Genomic DNA, 24,973 nt, shown 5'->3' with positions numbered 1-24,973 from the left:
TGGAATTCATCTCCATGTGTTGTGTACTTTCTCCTATCTCACACCAGGAAGCAGGTGCCATCTGTGTGGAAATGATGCTGGTAGGGAATGGATATGGGCTAACCAGATGTTAATCCATGGCCTTCTGTTTACCCGCAGCAGTCTGTATGTGAAATTAATCAACGATTATATCCTGTCTGTTTTGCTGCCAGTTGCTCAGGTGTAGTAACAATTAAAGGGTAAATCTGGTGATATTTATTATATATTTTTCTTTTTGTCAACAAATCCCATGGAAATACTAAAACTAATAATGGATGAATTCTGCCGTAAAATAACCAAAACCTGATTTACATTATTCCTCAAGCATAAAACTCCCATTGTAACCCTGTCTCCAAGGAATTACATTTCTATACAACTAAACTGTGACAGCAAATATGTTTTGTAGGAAACATTATTGCAACCAGGTTATGATTTCTATCAATGTAATGAGGATAAGTTGTTAATTCACACATTTGGCAAGTCTCAACTGGGAAACAACTGGGAAATGATCAGTGCAGCTTATTGTGTTTTGTATGAAGAATGTTTAAATTTGTCATAAAACCAGTATCACTATAGGCCCATTGTTTAGAAGGCATTGAAAAGCTGCTGTCATTTCTTTTGATGAGTACTGACATTTAAAACAGCTCAGCCCTTTAATAAGACAAAACCTTCCTAAAATTCCCCAAAAACCTGGTACACCACCCACCAGCCCTTTCTCTTATATGACTTATCTGCTAATCTGCATTTTAGTCATATAGTTATTGTCATAAAGAAAGTTTAAAAAAAAAAAAAGTAATAATATCCCTTTGTCTATATTTCTCCTCAAAGCTCTTCATTCATTTCATTTTCTGTTTTCTACACTTTGGAAATTAATTGCAGCCTGTTCTGCTCCTGTGTGTCCACGTCTCTCTCTGCTCGCATCATGTCACAGTAATCGCTCTTGTGCCGTTTAACCTCAAATGGTAAGTGCAGATAGTCCGAAGAGAGCACTACCGAGGTTTTTTATTATTACAGAGAAATTGAACTCATTATATTTAAGTGATTGAGCAGACCTAAGAAAAGGTCCCAGGCTCAGTCAGACAGGAGAGTGCACAGTGTCTGACATATTTAGCTCCACCTGTAGGTGTGATGTAGAGTAGGATGCTCTGCGGGTATGTGACAATGCATTTAGCAGCGTCACAGTCTGCAAAACCACCACGCTGCATTTGACAGAAAAATCGGAGCTGTTGCTATATCTGGCAATGACGCCCAGTATGTTTCTCTCTGCATGCACCAACAGGACTGTAAGAGGTGTGAAACTCATGTCTCACAACAAATTCTCATTTTGGTTACACAACAATGAGCAGAATGAGGATAAAGTTGAGGTTGAGGATATGATTTCCTCTAAATGTGATGCTGATTTAAAGCGCACGACAAACAGAGGTTAAGCATTTGAACCCTGACTGACATATATTTGCTCCTTGGTGCCCGTGACACAGGCGTGATATCGCAACAGTAACTGCAGCTTGTGTTGCTGGGCAACTGAATTGCAAACCCGCACCTTGCTTCCATACTACACACACACCAGTAATAGTTACTTTACTGTAGATGACCGCACTTCACAATTCATCTGGTATGCACTTTTCAAAAGCTATAATATCTCTTCTTCTTTGATTCAACGGAGAACTGAATACAGGCCCTGGTAAGGTGCAAGGGGCAGAACACAAAAAGCTTTTCACATTTGGATGAGATGCCTTAGAAAGAAGACCCGGTGGTATGTTAACTATAGAGCTTCACTACTCAGTGGATGAAAAGGACTATAGTCTTCACGGTGAGGGTGTCATCAAGGTGCTGAGATTAAAATGTAGTGTTTGCTGAAAAGAAAGCCTTTATCACAGACGGTACTGTGTGCTGAGCAGAAGCTTCCACAGGAAACATCTTTCTCCTGAGGCTGCAGTTTCCTTCTCCCTGCTGCAGTTCAAAGAAGAAAAAAATATTAGTATTTTTCTGAACAAGCGCTGTCTGGTCTGCAGCGACAATGAGCAGTTCACTCCTACTATCTCTTCTTCACACTACTGTGAAACTTAAGCGCTGTGGGCTGTTCATTCTTTTTTCAAGTGTGGTTGCCAACCTGAGGAGCAGCTGACTAGATGACTACAGCATCTGATATTTCAGGGACAGATGAACTATGATTCTCAGACAGTGTTTCTTCTTCATACCTCAAGTGTTGCGTAATGAGGTGTTGGACCAGAGTGGGACTTGAATGTTGTTTACAGCTCTGCAACTAATGTAGCCGTCTCACCAACTGCCCGAGGCAATTTCCAGAAAATAACATGGTGTGGACTGTAATTGCAAATGTTTCTCTCTCAGACAGTCCGGGCATCTCAAGCTCCATTAGCTGAGCCAGGGCACGATGTGAGACCGAACAACAATGAGGTACAATACTGTAAGTACCTTCTGTTACCTATCAGCCGTCATTAAATACAAGTTATCTCAACTCCATTCTGCTTAATAATTTTTCCAATTCATTTTTAGATAAACCCAAGGTATTTATGGAGTACCACCTAGCAGAGAGCACACAGTGTTGAAAGGTGATGCTCCTATCTGGACTATTCAGATGCACAACTGCCAAGGTGAAGCTCCTCTGTTTCTTCTTTGCTCACTTAAAGGTTAACACTTCTGATATTCTATAGTTTCTATTTTCTAAATGTCAACAAATCCCATTGTTGTGTTAAAAACACCTTTCCTCGTTTATTCTGACTCAATCCCATGTACTCTCATCTCTTAGCTACATTCCCCAGCTCGTTTAGGAAATTGAGGAATGAGAGTGAGTCTGTGAGTCTGGGCCACACAAACTATTGAGGTACAGACTAACATATTGTTGATTTTGGTCATTTCTGGTCACAGTATGTCAGTGGCTTTCTGTCCAAATGAGAGAAGCATGTACTTTTGAAATTTGATGGAAGCCAGAAATTACATTTTGCAAAAACTGGAATCCTTTGCAGTATTATATATTTTTTTTTTAATGATGCTGCCTTTCAAAATAAATTAAATCAGGGAAGAATGATTGTGTCCTTGGACACTGAGGTTATCATTCACCTTGAATCTCCTTCTACACACATCATTTCATTTCATCTAAAATTTGACTTCCATCATTTCTCCATCTACGAGCCTGAACTTTATGTGTGGTCTGCTGAGCCAGACCCGTGGCCTTATGGATGATCTGGTGGTGGATTTTGAATTTATGGACCTTGAAAACCCAAATTGTTGATGGAAAATTAATCAAATGTATCTGTGATTCAAACATGTATTGAACCTCTCTCTCAGAGTTATTTGTGAACCATGAAAATACTGGAAAATGAAACCAGTTAAAGAAAAATCACAACCTCCTACCTTTCTCAGTCTTGCAATTTGTCAGCCACTGAAGTGCTACCAAGAGCAGGAATGCTTTTGGTTTTAGTATTCTGGTGTGCAGCAGCCTATAATCAGATGAACTGATTTGTGACAGATATACATTACCAAAATAAGAGTATATAATCTGATGGAAAATGTTAAACTATGAAATGTACCTCATCACTTGAAAAAGAGGGTGTAAGAGTGTGATATTACAACATTTACAAAACACACGTCATATGTAAGAAGTTGTCGAGGCAGCACTAAAACATGCAACATTTCACTTTATGTGTTTCATAATCTCCCCATACACATTGTCCTCACTGCAGCCGCTGCATTGTTGAAGAGAGAAAGCCTTTCACACTGAGAGTAGAAATGAAAAAGCTTCTGCTATCCTACATTCAAATCTTATTGAGAGCACGTGTAATTCCTATCTTTTATCTGACTGTCTATCACACTATATCTCTAACGCATGCCAGTAGGTACGATTCTGCTGAGAGAGATGAGAGACTCGCCCTGAGTGGAGGCTGCTGGGTTTGTTCCCATGAATGACCCTTGAATTTAGGGAAATCAAATTACCCTTCTCATCTGACTCAAATATAAACCTTGATTTAATTCAAGAATGCAGTTTTCATTATCTTTGTCTTATGCCTGTAAGAGGTAGGCACAGGTCTTTGGGCTTTCAGACAGTCTTATAAAATTTGGAGAATCAAATGAGCACGAGCTGACTGACAACACAAATTACATGAATCCTTGTCTCTTAAATCACCCTTACTCTCCCTCCCACTCTGACTGCAGTCAAGACATCCACTGTTGTGGAAGTTAAAACTTTTCCACATAACTCACTGAAGTGTTCGGTGACAATATCACAAAGTGAATTTTATGGCTAAATTACTTTACAATCAACATGTGAAATGGTATCTTTAACTATTATCATTAACTACTACTACATGTTGAACTGTTCCTTGACCCTGTAGCCATTACATGTTGTCATGACAACATGATTTGAGTATGAAGTTTTTTCAATTAAAACATACATAATAGATTTAGTAGTGTAAAATTTTTAATTAGAGAGCATATATAATATCTGTGATATATATAATAGTATAGTTTGCGCACACTAGATATAAGAATGAGTGTGTGTGTGTGTGTGTGTGTGTGTGTGTGTGTGTGTGTGTGTGTGTGAGAAAAACAAGAGAGACAGAAATAGAGGGACTGGGCATGTGTACAGCTTTTTAAGTGTATGTGTGTGTGTGTGTGTGTGTGTGTGTGTGTGTGTGTGTGTGTGTGTGTGTGTGTGTGTGTAAGGCAAAGCAGCCCTTATGAGAAAACTGTAGGTTCAGTCAGACAAAAATATTCAATGACCACTACCACTGTGTAAATACAATGTGTGTAACATTTTCCTTTTTCATACTTTTGAGGTCAGGTTGTAATTTTAGGTATACCAAAGAGTTACAGAGTCAAGAAGCAGTGTGCCGTAGTGAACTGTAGGAACACACCACTCCTACACACTAAAGCTGTCGTGGCTCGAGCAGTTCCCAGTAGACGTCTCCTCCACAGCTGAAATGAATATTACGCCCTTGAATGTGCTGGTTTGTGCAGTTAACAGATATAAAGCTATTAACAGGCACTTCATCGAATAGTCTGACCTCTCCCTCATCCCTCTTGCTCTACGCTTCCCGTGTTAATTATCTATGGGTCTGTCTCTGTATCTGCCTGTTTAAACCAGCAGACATGTAACATGACTTTAAATAAAACCCTCTCATCTATTTGATTTAACTGATAATACCTCATCGCTTGTGAAAGCATCTTATTCTCTGTTTATTGCATTTGTAAAATGGATTACTATTTTTCCTCTAACTCACCTATATACTATATATACTGCACACACCTGTATATACCCAGTGCCTTAAACTTTTAGTGAACTTGTGTCCACAATATATTCATATATCACCTTTCATGCTTCAACTTGAGAAACATGTTCACAAACCCCCTCAACAAAGCATTCATTTTCCTCAGTCCAGAACTCGGTCAAAGTACCAGATGTTTAACTTCATGAATAAAATATGAAAAATAATGACCACTTCTCAGATTGAGCAGACATGATTAGACGTGACCTTACCACTTATAGACAAAGCTCTGACTTCAGATATGTAGAAGCAATTGAGAGCAATTTGGATTTAATGTCTTTGACTAAGACAGAATTAATATCCAACCTGAAATTCATGGATTCAAGAGAACTCACTCCGTCCTCTGGGTATAAGACATCAAATATTACAGACTAGCTTTGCCATTGAATGTCTAATGTCTTTCCCATCACACCCTACATTATACAGTGCTACATTGTGTCTACAGTGCTAACACTGCACACAGACACAAGTGCTCGCAAATATTAGCATGCTAACCGCTAAACTGACACGGTTACAATGGTTATGTTAGCATGTTGATGTTGGCATTTAGCTCAAAGCACTGCTCTGCTAAAAATAACTTGCATGATTTGGATTGGTGGTAGTTCTGACTTTGCGTTCTTGAAGTGGATCACAAACTACCAAAACTGCCAAATGCCACAACAGTCTGTCGTATAACCCCCCCCCCCCCCTCTTTTATATTTACAATTTTTAACACCTGATTTTTTTCATTAACAGTTATGAATCACAGGTTATAGCTTTAATCTGAAAACCACTGTGAGGATGATTTCATTGTCTATATTTGACCTAAAAGATTAGATTGTAATGAACGATGAGTCATTTATAGGATTCCCAGCTTTTAAGCCGTGTAATTAGTCTCTTGTTGCTAGGAATGGGGATACCCAGTAAAAGCTGTTAATAGACCTAACAGAGGCAGCAGAATCCTAATTACAGATTGCCAGGCTGCAGAACGGGCAAACACATTGCACACACACACACACACAAACACACTTTCCTCGTGTCATTATCATTATGCAAATGAAAAAGGAAGCATGCTGCTGTGATTAGAACACAAAGTGGGCAGACAGAGCAATAAGTTAAAAGGCCAGAGTGGGAGGATGGAGTTATGCTTTTAAAATTCATCACTCACTGTCAGTCGAGAGAGCAGAAGAAGACAGCGTCATTCTGTGCATCTTCTTCTTTCCTGATGCAAACACCCATTCTTGGTCTCTCTGTTCATCTTCATGATGGTTTTTTTCAACTTCATCTGAACAGGAAGGAGACTCTTTCCTCTCCACAGATGACTATGTGGTTTTGTTGCCATGGTTACTAGGTCATGTCAGGCAAAATGAAATGTGTTGCTGGGTATTGCGTTTACACTTACTTACTTAGTGCATGTTGCTCACCAAAAAATGTTTCAGTCTGTATCTTAGTTTTTCTTGTTTGCTATTGTTTTATTGTCTGTTTACACTGGGTCACATTGTTGGCCACGCCTTCTTCCTGCAGCAAATCAAACTGAATTGGACTGAACCACTGATCTAACATCAGCAAAGAGGAAACCAAAATGAAAAAGATCCCATTGAAATAATTTCTGGAGGTACAGCTTAATATGTTTATTTGTGTACATAAATATATAAATACACATTGTATAAATTGCCTGTTTGTTTATTTGCATGGCAGCACGCACATGTAAGACAGTAAGAGTGTTAAATTAAACTTTTATCACATTTACTGTCCACACAGTCGCAAGGCAACACATTGCTGTCTGTTGAGGATGTCATTCTCCCTTTATGCCTTCTTACCAATTATCCCTTATTATCTCGCACAGACTGTTGACAATCAACCACAAAAAAGCACATTTAAGAGAACAGAGAATAACAGGATACAATGTGAACAAGCCAGTCTTAACTCTGAACAGAACTGACATTACGTTTCACTGTTAAACTTCTATATACCACTTCTGTTTCTTCATTGGCTTCATTTACACTGTCTTTTTCCAAATTTTTACATCAACCAAACTGAGCCAGTGATTAACTTTCATTGGCGTTAAGTTTCTGTCGATGTACTGTATCTACATTCTTGACATGTTCGGAGTCATTCCTGGCAAGTATAAATATGTTTCAGCTACCTCTTCAAAAACAGTCTTACATCCATTTGAAGTTTCTCACCCATAATGTGACATAAAAGAAATTACCTGACAAATCCTGAAAAATAGAAGAGGCAGCAAACAATATTTCCTGTTTTCTCAGTTTATCGATGCCTGTCCTGTGTCGACAAGATGCATACACATATGTAACATTTCATACACAATATTACTGCCACATTCCTGCTTTGCAACGGTAAAACACAAGAAAATAAAATGCAAAGGACAGCTACAGAAAACAGTGACAGACAGACTTAAAGAGTAATATAAAATAGGCATCCATATTTGGTGCAAAATATTATTTTGGGCATTTTTGCCTTTATTGGAGATGAATAGGCAGACAGGAAATAGAGGGGAGACAGAAAAGGGGTATGACCTGCAACAAAGGTCCTTGGCCAGATTCAAACCATGGATGTTGCAGCTATGTGGCATGCATTGTAACCACTCAGCCACCAGGCCACTGGATAATAGGTGCAGATCCATTTTTGGGTGTCGATATAAGTGAACCAGGTCATTTCAGTGATTATCATGGGAGAATGCCCGACATCCAATTCTATTACCTGTGCTTTTAGGCTGGGCTGTGTGGATGGGAAAAACACACCTATCCACAACAGTGGAAACCCATGAGACTCGGTCCCTCGTTGTTTTCAACTCAGAGCCAGTTGGCACCACATTGAATACAAGTGGCTGAACCGAAGTACAGGCTTTGTGTACTCGTCCCATTTTCGAACCAAAAGCATTTAAGCACACTTTATCCTTTCTTCTCTCTTCTGGCTCAGTTTCCCCACTTATTTCTTTTTCTTTTCTCTCTTTTGTCCGAATACAGGAACTACGAGGCTCTATTCATCCAGTATATGAAGAGTCAGTCTCGACTTCCGTTGGTCCCCACTGTCTTTCCGCCACCAGTCAACATCGGCCCATCAACTATCCCAACAATCCATCCATTACTTCCTTCATCCTTCATCACGTCATCCCTTGACCGTCATTTCTCAATCCATCCAATATCATTCATAATAATAATACATTATCTTGGGTCACCTCCATCTATATCATACAATAAATTATTGTAGATCCATATTTTTAATGGTGTGGTCTTTGTTAGTGACACTGCCTTAAAATCCACTGCATAAACCCTTAAAATGCTCACTGGTCAATCTGAATTTCTTTCAGGTCACAAAATCCGCCAACAGGGAGATACAAGGTTTTCACCTGTCTACAAAATCCTGCTAATTAGCAATAAGTTCAATTCTGTGCTGCGAGGCGACAGAGAATCCACTGCTGCTGCTCTAATTCAGTGTGAAAAGCATTAAACAGTTTCAACATTTTCACTCACACAGACAATGACTTGACACTTGATTACATAAAACTCTTCAAGTGTGAGTCACTGTCGCGGCTCGGCTCGGCCCGGCTCAAGAACAAAACAAAAAGTGCACAAAGCACAACAAGTGCACAACAACTGATTTCTGTCAAGTAACAAAACAGGAACACAAAGCAAGGTCAATGAGGTCAGTGTGATCTCACAGAGAGAGCGGGATCTTCACAGGTAGGAGTCAGGGACACAGCGCCCAGATTTTAGAGAAATTTGTGTCAGTGTGAACTGGTGACAAATTTGAACAAACGTAAAACCATTTTACAAACACATACACAGCATTTGAATGAATGTCATTATTCTGCAGATACATTTCCAATTTCCAAAGTCATTAATCCAATATTACATATTAACAACTAACATTAATCCTGTAAATGTCTCACCAGCACTGAGAATAATTTCTCTCCACAGATTACACTCTGAAGTCAGGAGAAAAGCTGTGGAGAGAGGCTAGGTCGTGATTTTTATTTCGTTATTGAAAGTGTTGAAATAAAATACGATACAAATCTTTCAGTTCTCCTTCCTCTTGTCTCAGTTTCTTGCCCACTATCAGTGACCTGTGTGTTTGTGTGCATGTGTGTGTGTGTGTGTTGTCATAATAGAGGCAGCCTTTTATCTTCTCTGAGCAATCAGAAGAAGCATTGGCAGGCAGTGAACGAGTCAGTATGGATAATGCAATTGACACAAAACCGCAGTCCTTTATTACGTCATCAGCAGGGAGAGATCAGGGACAGAGACAAAGAGACTTTGCATTCATAAAACATTCATTCGGACCTTCATTCTGCTGGAGAGCAGCCACATATTGGTACATTTTCGGTTTAGCAGTGGAAGTCTCGAAAATATTCATGCCAAGCAAAGTAATGTGAGTTAGCTGAGTTCAGCATTTTACAGGTCACTAGTGTGTCGTGACTCACCAGTTTTACCACTGCTGAGGTCTTACATAACCTTTGTTTGTGTATGTGGTGTTGCTCTTTTTGTGTTCGATCTTCGAGTGTCCCCATGGCCAGAGGGCATGTAGACAGACACAGGGGCATCAAGTGGGGACAAAAATAACTCTGATTTAATCAGTAGCTTTCATCAAATTTTAGACAAAATACCGAGAGTAGCCTGAGTTTAAAAATACCCCATTTCTAAGAATTAGAGAAGAAGGAATGTCAAAATTTTCAGACATTCTTGATCCCCAGTGGCTGAAACGTGGTTCAGATCTTCACATCCTGCTCAGGATGGATTACATTAAATTTGGCAAACTCTTAACTTCTTCTCTAACACCAACATCGTTCAAATTTTGGTTTATGACATAATACCTGACATTCCCTCAGCTGTGCTTTGCACTTATTTAGCAAATGTTAGCATGCTAAACCACTAAACTAAAATGGCAAACTTAGCAAACAGCAGAACTGCTAGACATCAACATGTTAGCTTGTTAATGTTAGCATTTACCTCAAAGCACCGCTGTGCCTCAGTGCAGCCTCACAGAGCATAGCTCTAGACTATTAGTCTTGTTGATTTCCTGTTGCTCCGCTGAGCAGCTGCTTTCTACCACCTCGTTACATTATCTTTCTATTCCTGTTGCTTTTAATTTGCATCTCATCCAGAGGACTCCAAAGAAAGAAAGGCAGCCACTGAATCAAATAAGGAATGTCAGCTTCGGTGCATGTAAGAACAAAGGCTGAGCAAAAACAATATGATGATGAACATCTGGAACATTGGTGCAAAAACAGCTGGAGGAGTGCTATCAGCTGTCTCTTAAAAAAATCAAGCTCGCTTATTCACTGAACACATTAGGGTAAGAGGATTTTTTTGTGTGAATATTTTAGCAGAAGTGAAAGTAAATGCTATTGTTCTCATTAAGAAAATATGGATTCAAGTTGAATTTTTCCTGAAGTCTAAACCACTCCCTTTCTGATCTTGATAAAATCATTTGTTTATTCATGCAACATTTTCATTTGTCAGAGACAAATTTTTATGTGTTGAAAGTTAAAGGGAAGAAGTATCAAAATCTCAGTAATTACATATGACAGTAATTATCTAAAGTGAAATTCGGGTGACACATAGCAGACACTTTTATATAGTCTCAGGAATACTGACTTTAATGCTGACAATAATACTCCTGTTTCTTACTTCGTGTTTGATCTCTCTGTTGTATGCTGAGTGATTCGCCTTTTACTTGTACCTCTCTCTTATAAATAGATTCCTTTCCATTCATACAGAAATTATGTCGCTTATTCTGAACTCAGTGCTCTCAATCACTCTGCGTGTTGAAAAGATACGATCATGTTAGGGTGACTGTACCTGTATACGTGGAGTTAAAGTGACATGTAAAGCTACAGGTTAATACACAGTTTGTCAAACCTTTCTTCTCTCAGTTACATGATCCTGCTTCCTTCAGTGTGTTTCTACAGTGTGCTACACACACACACACACACACACACACACATCCCCCATGGTCTGTCAGTTCAGGGCGGAGCACTATGCGTGTGAAATGTTGTTTCTGTCCTGTGAAGCTGAGGTCGAGCTGGGTTTGTCCTCTGGAGACACAAATGGCACGACTAGAGGAGGTGAGGGGAAACTAGGGTTGAGGAAAGATGGAGCTGTGCATGATGTAACTGTCAGCTTGTCATAAAACACAACAGACCAGAATTAAACCCAAGATGTTCAGCTGACACACACACACGTCAGGTGTTATGATAAAATGTGCATTTTAAAGATAGTTTTTAATAATAACATCCAAATGTTTCATATGTATGGTTACAGTAACAATGGATCAAGTGACAATGTGTAGTATCTTTAGTCATCTTTAAAAAAAAAAATGACTAAGATGGTTGTCATAGTTGTTAAGGATTTGACCAACAAAATAAGTTGGTGATTAAAAGCTTTGCTGTTTGCTCTTCACCATATGACATTTTTCTTTCTTTCTTTGTTTTAACTTTTAAAAAATGTTCATATCATACCCACGATGTGTTTGAAATCTCTTAATCTTGACATTTTGATGAGATATTTGACAAGACATTGTTTTCTAAATACCCTATCTAGTCAGAGCTATAGCAATGAAGTCAGTGCTTAATGCATTCTGCATAAATAACCTATGTCTGAAAAGACATGAGTTAACCTACTCCTCCACGCTGCAGTGTGGAAGAGTAGGTTAACTCTGTCCTCAGGCGAGGCAGCGGTGTGGTTGATGAGCCTGCCAACACGCCACAGACATGTTAAATGAGGGCAGGTGATGTTTCTGAAGTGGACTGTGACTGTAATCAGTGCCTATTGCAAAGGAAGAAGAAGCCCTCAGGTTTCTCGCTGGTGGAGAATATAATGGTGAAAAGAATATCATGGGTGAATTGTTAAGTTCACACCTCAACAGGTGTTGCATTTAAGGTCAGCTAGAGAAATAACAGTCCATCCAATTCCAAAAGGTGCTGGAAGCACAGGAAAAAAATCAGCCAGGAGTAAGTTATCAAATAAAATGCTTCACCACAATGTGTCCATTTGCTATAATGCGCCCCCCCTTCAATTTGAGAGGATGAGCTCTGAGGCGGTTAACATCAAAGACACAAACAGTCTGTGTTAGACCGAGCCATCTTTTCTCGCTGTTTCTGCCTTTTGCTTTAGTACTAATACATCCCTGTGGTGCATTCAGGTTATAATTTCACTTCAAGCTGCTTTTATCCATTTAATTTATAAGGGCTAAAAGTAATGTGCAGTCTTTATCAACATCTATCAATGACCGATAGGAACTGCATGAAGACATTAAACCGTTATAACAATAGTCAGGTATGAACACTGGAACATGTTTGTTTGTTGTAATTATTCAGTGTAAGTTAATTTGAAAGTTTATTGGTCCACATGTGTTTTTCTTGTAACAGAGTATTTGTACACCAGTTGATTACTGGCTGCGTTTACTAAATAAAAAGATCTGAGTACATCCTCCACCACTGAGGATGAGACTAGTTTAAGCGAAACACTTGTATATTATTGTATTTCAGGCATGTGGTAGAGTTCAGAATGGCAACACTACCAGGCCACAGCATTACCTGCCACCCGCAGGAGTGCCTCCCAGCTGGGGTGTGCACTCTCTCAGACAAGCCCCGCTGTCCGCTAAAGAAGATGATCTGAAGCTGGCCACTGAAAACATTTCACTGAGACATCAGATTGCCAGCCAGCAGGAAGAAAACCAAACACTGATGCAAGAGAACGGGTGCCTGCAGAGGACGCTTGGGAGAGAGCCGTACATGGCCAAACAAAACATCAAGGAGTTGGAAAAGGCTCAAGAGGCCACAAAGGCAGGCCAGGAAGAGTACAAGAGGGAGAGTGAGGAAGTTATCAGAGAGAACAAAAGGGAGAGAGAGAGAGAGAGAGAGAGAGTCTTAAAGTTCGCACTGAGGAGAATCTGATCATTTCATCCCAGCTCAGCCTCAAAGAGACTGAACTGAACCAGAGCATAAACAGGTGTAACGCTCTGGAGAAGTTCAAGAAGGAGCTTGTCGAGGGGGAGGAGAGCGGGGAGAGGAGACAGAAGGAGATGGAAAATCTGTGGGCTGAAAAAGAAGATGCCCTGATGAAAAAGGATAGTGAAGCAGAGGAGGAACGAAAGATTGTAATTGTTAAAAACATCCATCTTCAGGTACGCTGCTTCATCTTAAAATTATTCTTTGGAATAATGGCTCTTTGGATTAGAGCAGCTTGTTTTGATTGCTTTGATGAACAGAGCGGTTCAGGAGATCCTCTGTCCCCACTGTGATTCGACAATCACAGTCGTTCATTGGAAAACACAACAAAACTTCACACAACACAAAACATTTCAGATTACAGAAAGAGTGGGACGTCACTTCTTGTTTGTGACTGGACAGAACCGAAGTTAATTCAGAGTTTATTCAATGGGTGTGTTAAGGTGGGTTGGTGCTAGATTGGATCAGCCGGAGGGACCCTCTAAACTCGCTGCTGTGACTCGCTGTTTTGCTGTCAGGAAACTGGAATGGTCAGCTACACAGAAGACATTTAGAGGGCGGCTAACTGGACAGTCGTTCAGGCCTCAGGAAAAAGCGGTTTCTTTGACAAGCCAATTTCCTGCTCCTACTTCTGCTCTGCAGCGTGTCTTTTGGTGTCGTCCGATTTGGGTTTGTACTGGATAGGCCCTCTACATCTTATGGCTTTATCTTCCCCTCTACAACACCAGTTGCAAGTGTCACTTGTCAAAGTGTACAGCCACCCAACAGTTGCCAACAGGCAGAACTGGACTCAGGGTGGGCGGCCATCCGCCTCGGCCGGTTGGGTTGAGAGGACAGATGTGAAGGAGAGAGGAGAGAGAGAGACTGTTGTATTCAAGCACCCTCAGACTGGTTGTTGTAATGGTCTGGTGATACTTGTAGGTGTAATAATGTTATTAGTCATAACAGCTGCAATGATTGCAGCACCAATTAATAATAAGAAAAATAAGGAAAAGATTTTTAAATAACGTTGATACATGAAAGCAGGGGTAGCACAGTGATGAATAGAAGTCTAGTGTCTCCTACATTTATTACAGCTGAAAAGCATAGGCTAGTCCTTGAAATGTATGGCTGTGTGTGTGTGTTGTGCACATGCGCACGTGTGTGTGTGAGACAAAACAGAGATGGAAATCTGATGGATGTGGTTGCATAATGCTGAGTAACTGCCTGGTGTAATGGCATGTGCTCCAGATAAATATCCATCCAGAGAATGGTGCAGACACGTGATGAATACTGATCAATATTGATTGATTGATTGATTGATTGATTGATTGATTCAAGCAGAGCTCAGAGACTCTCTGTATTCTGTGCATCACAGTGACACGACTTGTGATCAATGCTAAGGGAAGCCTTCACAAGCAATCTTATTGGAAAGCAATAGGTTAAGCTTGCAGGTCCCAGTGCTGCTGGCTCTTGGAAATAACTCATGCATCTGTAAATATTCATCTTGTTATCAGAGGCTTAAAGCATTCTGTCCAGTAAAATCTATGTCTTGTACCCAGCAGCACTGTTGAATTACACTCGACAAAAGCTCCCCCTCTTTCTGTTGCTAATGAGGACCATATTACAGTTTCTCTCAAGAAAATGTCAGCCCCTCAGCCAGAGCTCTGAAGCCTGACTGTGTTGTTCGACGAAGCCAGTTCAGAGGGACTGAAACTGCCCTGAAGAGGCGTGATTCATTTCATGCGTCTAAAAGGAAATTAAAGTTCATTCTTAAACTGAGGAATGTGTGGGTCGATACACTCTGGCTTATCAATAATCCCCCCAAGGTGTGACTGTTCATTTATTAGTTTAGGTATAGGTAGCTGCTCAATTTATGCACATGCTAACATTTCATATAGAGTAAATAATGTTGTATGCAGTACAGCCAGCCCCAGCTCACATGAAATGGATTACAACAGTGAATGAGGAATATGTGCAGCATTAATGTTTGGCTCTGACCTCATTGCTCCCCACAAGGAAACACCAAGCTCAGCACAGCGGGGAGCGTGAGCGATGGCAACAGACCTCCCCCCCTTAGGAACTCGGAGGCTGCAGGTGGAGGTGAGGCTCATAAACTAAATGAACAGCAGCAGCAGGTGCAGCAGCATAAGCAAGCGACAGTATAGCTTTGTGGCAGCGGGTACACAGGAAAATGGCGAGCAGAGTACCAACAACTGCGGTACATGATTTAGATGTAAAGGGTGCCATGGATATCCAGCATGTTGCAGTGTAGTGGCAGAGTCGAATTGACTGTCTTATAGCTTGTAGGCTTTGCTTCCTTTCTAATATTGTTCATGACATTTAGACACACAGATCACGAATCTGAAGAGTGTGAATAAAGGAGCTATAAAGTTTAATGGGCCAAAAGCCAGATCGAAATCTTGTGACTGTGAAGGCCGTAGCATAAGATTCCCATCATTTTCATGCTAAACCATTCAGTGACCTCTTCCCCATACACTGTAGGAAAGCATCTGCATTCATTATGTTTATTCATATTTGGTTTATTGAGGTTAAAGGGTTAATGTGAGGTTAACGTCCCTAATCTGTGTACATCGGAGAGATGAAGTCATACAGAGCAAGTTGTGTCAGAGCAAAGGAGTAACATGCTGTGTGTGAGCTGAGACAGTTCACTAGGTTTGTATGATTAGTCTCATTTCTTTCTCTCTGAGCTACGTACACAAACACACAAGCTCACATTTATTCATAAATTAGTTTCTTTTCCATGAACCAGTCATCTTATTTAACCAGAGCTTATTTAAACCAAATTGAGAGACTCACTGAGCGCAGCACCCTCATTCCACGTCAGTGTAGAGCAACAGCTTTATCCTCATAACACTTATTTCACCCTGTGTAATGGACATTTGCGCCTTACTTACACATGATTGGTCTTTAGGTTCAAAGAGGGCAGTTAGCCTTTCAGCAAAAGGTCTTTCATTGTTAGTCAGAAGAAGAGAGCTGGATAAATCAATTTGAATTCTATTTATTTGTTCCTACTCTTTTCACGTTGTTCTACACGTGCATCATGTTCCCAACACAAATAGTGACATACCTCCCACCGCCATCCTCTCTCCTTCCACCTCCTTCTTAAAACATCACCACCTGTCCTCCATCCTGTCAGACTGTCACATCACTCAGCCTCAGCTTTCAGCTCGATGTCAACGCGTCGCAAAAATCCACTTTGAATCTTGACAAATGTTGTCCTGCCTTTTTTGTGTTATGAATAATTCAGCAAGGTGAATCGCTTTAAATGCATGAAATATAAGTGAACAGCATTTCATCGTGTTCATCGCAGTAGCAGTTTTAAATGAATTGAAAAGTCCATAAATAAAAGGCCAGACTGACTAAACTTCACCTTTACACTTATGCCCTTAAAGGAGCTATTTGTCAGTTTAGCTAATGCTACATAGCCAACATTAGCATTAACAGCTGTTAATTTACCAGCTTGTGTTACCTGACATTACAGTACATTGTAGCATGGCACAGATAAACATGATAAAGGCTTGAAAGGAACTACCTCGAGAGGATCTTGGGAAATTAAGGCAAATTCAATGTGTGATCATCCTGTAGTTACCAGTTGTGGCCACAAAAGTAATGTAAATATGCCAAATGTTTGATCTCTTCCGCTGACGACAGCCAGGGATGGAGACATTATGTTTTCGGGTTGTCCATTCGACTGTCCGTACGTCTCTACGTCTGTACATCCGTCTTTACGCTCGTCCCATTCTCGTGAACGCAATGGCTCAGTAATGCCTTGAAGGAATTTTTTTAAATTTTGCACAAATGTTCACTTGGATTTAAGGATGAACTGATTGGATTGAGGAGGTCAAAGGTTACGGTGACCTCACAAAACACAGTTTTGGCCTCGTGAACGTGATATCTCAGTAACGCTCAGAGGGAATTTGTTTAGATTTGGCACAAATATTCTCAAAGACATTATCTTCATCAAACTAAATATAAATAAATGAATATTTGAAAAGAAATGTATTAATCAAAAAACTTGTTTATAGGATATGCAACATATGTCAACAGCACAACTTTTGGCTCTGGTGCCAGATAAACATCCCATACCACCAGGCTTTACAGACCTCTCTGAAGTCTGTATTGTTTCTCTGCTCACTTCAGTGAGGAAGCTCCTCATCAGCACAGTCAAGACCAGCAGGTCACTAAGTTGTAACGTGGTGCCACCATGTGGCCTTACATACATGGTTTCTCTCACATGCATACAGCATGTATATCATAACATTATCAGCACTATAGCAAAACATTTAATGAAGGACATATTACATTCCTGAGAGCTCATATGAAAATCTTAATTATATGCACTACATTTGCAATAGTTAAAGACCTAAGTTTGTAACGTGCTGAATCCTGAGCTTGTTTAACAGCTGAACCATTTGAAAAGTGCACGATTGCTCAGAAGTTTTTCCCTGCGAGGCCTGTTTAAGTACAAAGAACAGTGTGAGAGAGGCGCCTCAGGTAGTGTTGCAAACTGATATTGTACCGTCCCAATACAGAGACATGGTTTAGGAACATGGTTTAGGAATTTTTTTAATTACATTATAATTTAATTACATTATAATTGCACCTAAAGGATGGGGCACCTAAAGGGTGCAATTATAGGGCTTATTTCTTAATAACAATGAGACTGTGAATGTTTAAGAGCCATAGTCAAGGGTATAAAGATGGAAAGAGCGGCTTGGCTACTGTAATAGGATCAGCACCCCTCATACTCCCACTCACATCAGCCTTCATTACCACTAGCTTTGAGCTGGATTACTGTGCCTGGAGGTGATGCTTGTTTACTGTATATGGTGATGTGTTTGGGTGTTTTGCTGATGCATGTAATATATGTGCTTTACGTTCTCCAGCAGTGAACTGACTCCATACATCCCTCTCGGTTTTACTTTATAATCTGACTCTTGCATCAAATTATACCTATATTCTCTATTTCTGTCATTTATCTAGAACATACTGATTTTATTCCTCACAATATCCAGTAAAATCCCAAAAGCGTTATAAGTATGAAATACAATTCAGTACATACTGTATGGCTGCAGCATTTCATGTAATAAATAAAGGCACAGTATATAACAATATATAATAGTTTTATCAAAGAAAATATCAATGTTGCTTTTTCTCGCAGTGTTTTCTCTTATGTCTCAGTTTTTTAATTTTATTACCACTTCCCTGTTTGTCTGCCTCTCTCCATCTCTCAGTCACTGTGAATCCTCTTAGAGGTGGATTATGGGACTAAGATACAGAGAGAGCGAGACAGTGAGAGAGAGAGAGAGAGAGGGAGAGAGAGAGAGAGAGAGAGAGAGAGAGAGAGAGAGAGAGAGAAAGAAGATGAGCATGAGGCTCACAGAGTGAGAGAGAAAGCGATTCAGGAAGAGATACAGAGAAGAGGGAGAAGAAAATGGAGAGACCCCCTCAGCCTGAAATGGGCCAGGAATGGGGTTGGAGATGGTCTGTAACCAGGGTGAGTACACCACCTTTTCCACAGGTGCCACGTGTGCACAATGAACATGTTTGTTCCTTCTAGAGAATACTGCCACATTTTATCATGTCATCTTTATTTATTGTCTTTATGTATTTATTGAGTAAGATTAAGAAAATTAGAAAACCATGATGACTATCACCGTCTGATTTAGCTCAGTTGAAGCCAGAACCCCAGTTTGGCTATAACAGTAGCTGACGTGTGTGTGTGTGTGTGTGTGTGTGTGTGTGTGTGTGTGTGTGTGTGTGTGTGTGTGTGTTTACTGAGTTACCTGAGGACAAACTAAAGTAACGTGTTAGACTGTGGGGATCACCTTCCTCTTAATTAATCTCACTTTCCTACGTTCATGTCTCATTAGTCATACTGAGACAAAGTGACAGACATATATAGCTTTGTGAATTAGACTGTGCTCTATGAAAAGAACATAATACAATCATCTTTTATGTTGTTTACCCCGTAGGAAGAGCCAGCAGAGCCTGATACACTCCGGAGTCCCACCCCCTTTCTCACACACAATGCAGGGACAGACTAACCGAGTGGCAACAATGTCTCTCCTGTCTTTAACCAACCCCCCGGGCTGGAGCGTGTGCTCTGCCCTCTGTATCCTCATCGTGTTGCTCCCAGAGGCCAAAGCAGACAACCTGAACACTACCACTCAGCGCAATGGCGGGGGTTCCCAGTGTGGGGAGTACACTAACCAGGTAATTATTATTAGCATACAGAATACACACAGCAAAATGATCTTATTACTGTCGTCAGTTTCCTCCTTTTACTCCAGAGATGTGTCAACTCTATGAAAGAGCATTTCAGGTGTACAGAAAACCCAATAATGTTTCATTTCCAACTACATTTACAGAACTGAAAAAGTGACCTAATGATTGCAGTAACATTCTGCACTGCACATCATGTATATTTAAACATGCAAGACAGAAGTGGAGGAAGAAGCACTCAGATCCTTTTTCCCAGTAAAAGTAAAACAATGTAAAATAGTTTATTACAAGTAACAGTCTACATATACTTCGACTGACTGATTATTATATGTGGTATTATTAGAGTGTTGGTACTGATGTAATATTGTGTAAATGTAACTAGTTTATCCATTCAAGATACAGTGAGTTTAGTGCAGTTGTTCCCAACCTCTGGGACGGGCCCTTTCAGAGGGTCACAAGACAAATCTGAGGGGTGTTGAGAGGAATAATGTGGCAGCTAAAAATCATATTACTGTAAGTACAGTACTTGAATACATGTACTTAGTAACTTTCCACCACTGCAGGACAGAAGCAAATGGCCATCAACTAGAGTCCAGACAATGCTTTGTTAATTTAAGCCCGACCTGAAGCATTTAAGATATAATTATTTTAAATTAAGACAGTTCAATATATTAAATTTTCGAGACTGTGGTTATTTTTTTTCCATCCCACTCGAGATCATCAGTGATAAAACCGCAGCATGTTTCCTGGACCTCACACAGGTCTGTTCCCTGTCTGACAAGAAGCTGGAGGTTTCTCTTGATCAAATCTTCCTCATCAAACAGGTGATGGAGAACGGCATGTGTCGGCTGGTGGCCACGCTGCCTCAGCTGGACGAGCAGAGATGCCCGGATATGTTTCGCTGCACCGATGAGGTTTCCTACTGGCTGCACGAGAACGAGGAGAGGAAACAGCAGATTGTGGCGCTGAAGGAAACCATCTCTGAGCTGCAGGAGGAGCTGAGGAACCACCGGCACCGCATCAAAGTCCTCGAGCTGCAGGTGAGATTTCCATATCGACTTAACAGACCTGGGTCAACTATCAGTAACAATCCTCTCAGCTGCTTTGAGCACTTGCTCTAGTCGAGGTGGAGACTCTCTGGATGTTGTGGCAATGTGACTGGTTACTTTTTCATAGAACAAACAGAACTTCTCTCCTCATAAACTTACTCTGTTCTTGAGTGTGTGTGGTATTAAATATACATGTCAGAACCAGACTTTTTGTTGAACATTTCTTCTGCTCAGTATCTGTCTTTTCAGACTAGACATAAGATGTTTGATCAAATAAGCCTTTGTTGTCTTTCACTTCAACAAGACTGTTCTCCGTATAGTCTGACAAGCTGGTAAATGTCAGTGTTTTCAGTTTAGAGGAGGGACATTACATTATTTCCTTTGTAGACATCTGCACTGTGACGTGGTGCCTGGTCATCAAGCTGGCTTCCCCCCCAGCATGTCCTTGACCTTAGTCACTAACAGGATTAGCCTCCTACTCTTCCACGTGTTGCCTCATGCGTCTCAGGCAGTGAGCCCACACAAACAGAGCGTCTCAGCTGGAGCGGTCACTGGCCACAGGTGGACGGCAGAAAGAACTCATGTGCTGTACATTAGAAGAGGGCAGAGGAGAGGGCTACAGGGTTTGTGGTAATGGGAGTTAGTGTTATCCTCCATATCCAGGCTAGGAATAGACCACATACTGAAGTGTCTGGCTTTAGGTTTTAGAACAGAGGACTCGTCCTTTTTGTCCTGAGAGCACCAGCAGACATCGCATGTTTTGAGTTTTAATGTCTACATAGAGATAGACTAGAAAAACTGAGTAGCCAGTTTAAGTCTTAGTGGACTTTATTTTAGTTACCCACCCAATTTCAGTGTCACTCCACCCTGGTGACCCTTGAGGACGGGTGAGGAAGCCACAAGATTTGTGAATTTTAGATTTTTTGCTGTATATTTTTAGTAACACAATGAGGCAAAATTTACAATAACTACATTTTTATATTACACTTTCAATCACGTCAAAACAGAGTAAACAAGTAATAAACATTGAGATCAGTGTATTAACAACCCATGTTAAATAAGCCAGAATCCCTCATCTTGTCTGAAATGTAACTAAAATGCTAAAAATCTAAAATATAAATTGTTGTTGTTTCTTTTAAGAAAATAAACCTATTTTACAATTTAGCATACTTCATATTCGTTATTTCAAGATCAATGTTATCTGCACAGCAGCATGGCCAAAAATTGCCACATTTTTTCTTTTATGTCACTTAAACTGCTGATTGTTCATGTACTCCGTGTCACACAGTAACTGCATGTTTTTGGCTGTGCATCTGTGTATTTCCGTGGATAATGTCAGAGTGAGGAGAGAAACCATATGAACATCTCCTTGGAAGAGCGTTTTCATGAGCTGGAGTTGCACTATGCTGAAGCCACCACCCTGCTGCACCTTCAGGGCACTCTGATCTTGGACCTACAGGTACACTGTGTCTCCTTATCCTAACAAGCACTATTTCACTCTCAGTGAGGCAAAGAGCACATAGCACATAGGTGGTTGTTGATAGTTTGACTCTTTTTCTGTTTAGAACCAGCTCCATAATCTGACGCTTTTGGTGAATAAAGTAAAACGAAGCCCTGGCTGTTTGATCAACATCGTCCGGCCCAACCCTCTCATGAGTGCTCAAGAAGCCCTGCACCCAGGTACACACTTCCAGAAAACTCACATGCTATGATCTCCCAGCAGAGGGAGCCAAACCCACCTTGTTGATTTACTGTCTCACATTTTCTTCCTTCAGAGATTCAGCATGTGAGGAACTGCCCCATAGACTGTGCTTCTATCTACTACAATGGAGTGAGGAGATCAGGCCTCTACACTGTAGTGCCATCACTGGCAGGCATGCCTGTGGAGGTTTACTGTGACATGGATACAGATGGTGAGTCACATACAATATACGTACATGAACGATACATGACACATTACAGAGAAAGTTGGCTTAGCTTCGACTATATTTCGACCGAACGGCCAGAGTTTCAGTCTCTGTGTTGGGATGCACACACTCCACTTCGGTGACACTGAGCAACACTGATGTGACACTAATGTGCAGCTGACCTGTTGTCCTCAGTTGAGCATGGCATATGGTTTCCTCCCCTTGCCTTCTTTTTGCCTCAGGCGGTGGCTGGACTGTGATCCAGCGGCGAGTTGACGGCTCGGTGAGCTTTGACCGCAGCTGGCGGGACTACAGGGACGGTTTTGGAGACCTGCACTCAGAGTTCTGGCTGGGAAATGACCACATACATGACCTGAGCACCCAGGGAGACTACAGCCTCCGCATCAACCTGGAGGACTGGACCAACAAGCATAAACACGCCCTCTACCAGAGCTTCAGGTCAGTGTCATGCCCATGTGTGCAAGCAGGTGACAAACACATGCACAACCACCTGTATCTCATGCATAATCTCATACTGTTCCTCTGTTTGTGTGTGTGTGTGCGCAGTGTGGACGATGAGGAGCATCAGTACCGTCTCCATGTGTCAGGCTTCAGTGGCACGGTGCAGGACTCTTTCAGCTGGTACCACGACAAGCAGGGCTTCAGCACACCAGACAGTGGTAACATCTGTGCTGAGATCTCCCATGGTGGCTGGTGGTACAACCAGTGCTTCTACGCCAACCTTAATGGCGTCTACTACAGGGTAAGTTCACACAGACTGACCTTCACTTTAAACTGTTAAAGTCTTGTGTGCTTACCACTTCTTGTACCCGCAGGGAGGCCACTACACCCCTAAAGGACGGGGGCCGCTGGGTCCTGATGGGATCGTTTGGCACTCCTGGAGAGACTCTGACTATTACTCTCTACGAAAGGTCAGCATGATGATCCGCCCACGCAGCTTCAGATCCCGTTTGTCACCCTGAACCACTGTCACCTTGACAACGGTTGGGACGCAGGAACAATACTCTGGCATTGGAGATGACATGGCTTCACACTGATGGTGACATCCACTGACGTTTTTATTGACAGAGCTCTACAAGAGGGAAGTGAATGTGAACAACAGTCTTTGTAGTGAGTGAACCTTCTGACTAACCTGTGGAAATGGCGTCTCCTCTCCTATTTCTGAACTGATTGTATCTGCAAATACGGCTGGTGTGCTTGATATTCCTCACAAAATATGGACTCATTTTCTGCTGCATATTTTTGGACTCACACACTTTAAACTGTAGAGTTCTTTTTGGGACATGGACATTTTTCATTCAGTCATGGGAAGTGAGTTCTTCCTTATTTTGTACTTCTATTTTCTACCTTTAGTTTGATACTTGACACACTTTTAGTAACTCTGCCAAAACAAAAAGGCAGATTTTGTACGACTTGTTGACAGCATGAAGGGGCTTGCAGTATCAAACGCTGAGAGGAGGCCTGTACAACTGGCTGGCAGAGCATGTGAGACCATTTACTGGATGCTTTGCATACGCCGTGGGCATGTACTTTTTATGACGTCTATATTTTGCCATTTTCCATTCACTTTGAAATCCAGCCAACTATGAATTTAATCAAATGTGTAAATCTCTATTGTAATAAGTGTATTAACACTATTAATCATTCATGACATAAGAACACTGAATTGTATTAGACAAAAAGACCCCAACCCTTTGACTTGATAAGTGCTATCGTCTCACTATATAGACTCAGACAGAGAAGATGGAGGACTGTGTATACATACATATGTGCTGTGCAATAAAGACTACATGTTTCATGTACTATGTCACACAGGACACCATTTCATAAAGACAGAATGGTTCAAGATCTAAAACCATTTGTGATTTAAGCTACAGACCAGCCTAGCAGCCTGAAATAATAGATAACTCTTATCATTAACTATACACACACTACTATTTGACTATGGCAACCAGTAGTGTTAGTTACTTACATTCAAATTACTTCACACAGGAGTTTCCACAGATCTTTAGCATGTTAGGAGGTGTGTGTCAGTATATCAGGCAAGTGTTGAGCAGAGGTAAAGTCTGTAGGCCGACAGAAAAAGAGGCAGCAGGATGTAATCAGTTCACTTTAAACAAACACTTTAAAGAATATATTCTACACATAAAAAAACAAGTTTTATAAGAGTTTATAGATAGAGTATGAAAGTATGAAAAATAAAATAAAATTATATATATGAATTATAAATAAATTCATTTTAAACAGTGGAATAAGTGCACCTAGCTCTACTAAAGCGCCAAACACACTAGCACACATACACTTAAAATAAGTGACAAATATTAGAATGCATGTACTGTCTGGTGTATACCATCTCCTCGCCTGGTGACTTAATGCGGCATACACATCCAGCTGCACCTGACGGCAGCGCGAGCTGAAAGTGGGGTAAAAGGGCTCTTTCACTTCCTCCAACACAAGACTGCACAAACACACTCTTTGACCCCTAGCACAGGCTGCCGACTCATTCTCATTCCTATC

The 24,973-nt window shown here is 40.9% G+C and overlaps 1 protein-coding gene across 2 annotated transcripts; it reads left to right on the top strand.

The window, feature by feature from the left end:
* Positions 1–12,212: 12,212 nt before the first annotated feature.
* LOC111650562 (angiopoietin-related protein 1) lies at positions 12,213–24,266 on the top strand. Of its 2 annotated transcripts, XM_023400464.2 has the most exons (9): positions 12,213–18,751; positions 19,230–19,470; positions 20,304–20,519; positions 21,868–21,987; positions 22,094–22,208; positions 22,304–22,441; positions 22,678–22,894; positions 23,003–23,198; positions 23,272–24,266. In XM_023400464.2, the coding sequence occupies exons 2-9, from the start codon at positions 19,285–19,287 to the stop codon at positions 23,416–23,418; spliced, it is 1,335 nt and encodes a 444-aa protein (XP_023256232.1). In that variant the 5' UTR covers positions 12,213–18,751; positions 19,230–19,284; the 3' UTR covers positions 23,419–24,266. The 2 variants fall into 2 exon arrangements, with proteins under 2 accessions (XP_023256232.1, XP_087028514.1); XM_087172388.1 differs by lacking the exon at positions 12,213–18,751 and having other exon boundaries at positions 19,291–19,470; positions 22,678–23,198.
* The last annotated feature ends 707 nt before the right edge of the window (positions 24,267–24,973 follow it).

The sequence above is a fragment of the Seriola lalandi genome, unplaced genomic scaffold (assembly GCF_002814215.2).
Source record: "Seriola lalandi dorsalis isolate HSWRI2012SDOR001 ecotype SW California unplaced genomic scaffold, Sedor1 jcf7180002052504, whole genome shotgun sequence".
Taxonomy (NCBI): Eukaryota; Metazoa; Chordata; class Actinopteri; order Carangiformes; family Carangidae; genus Seriola; species Seriola lalandi.
This window is presented reverse-complemented; position numbering and strand designations above follow the sequence as displayed.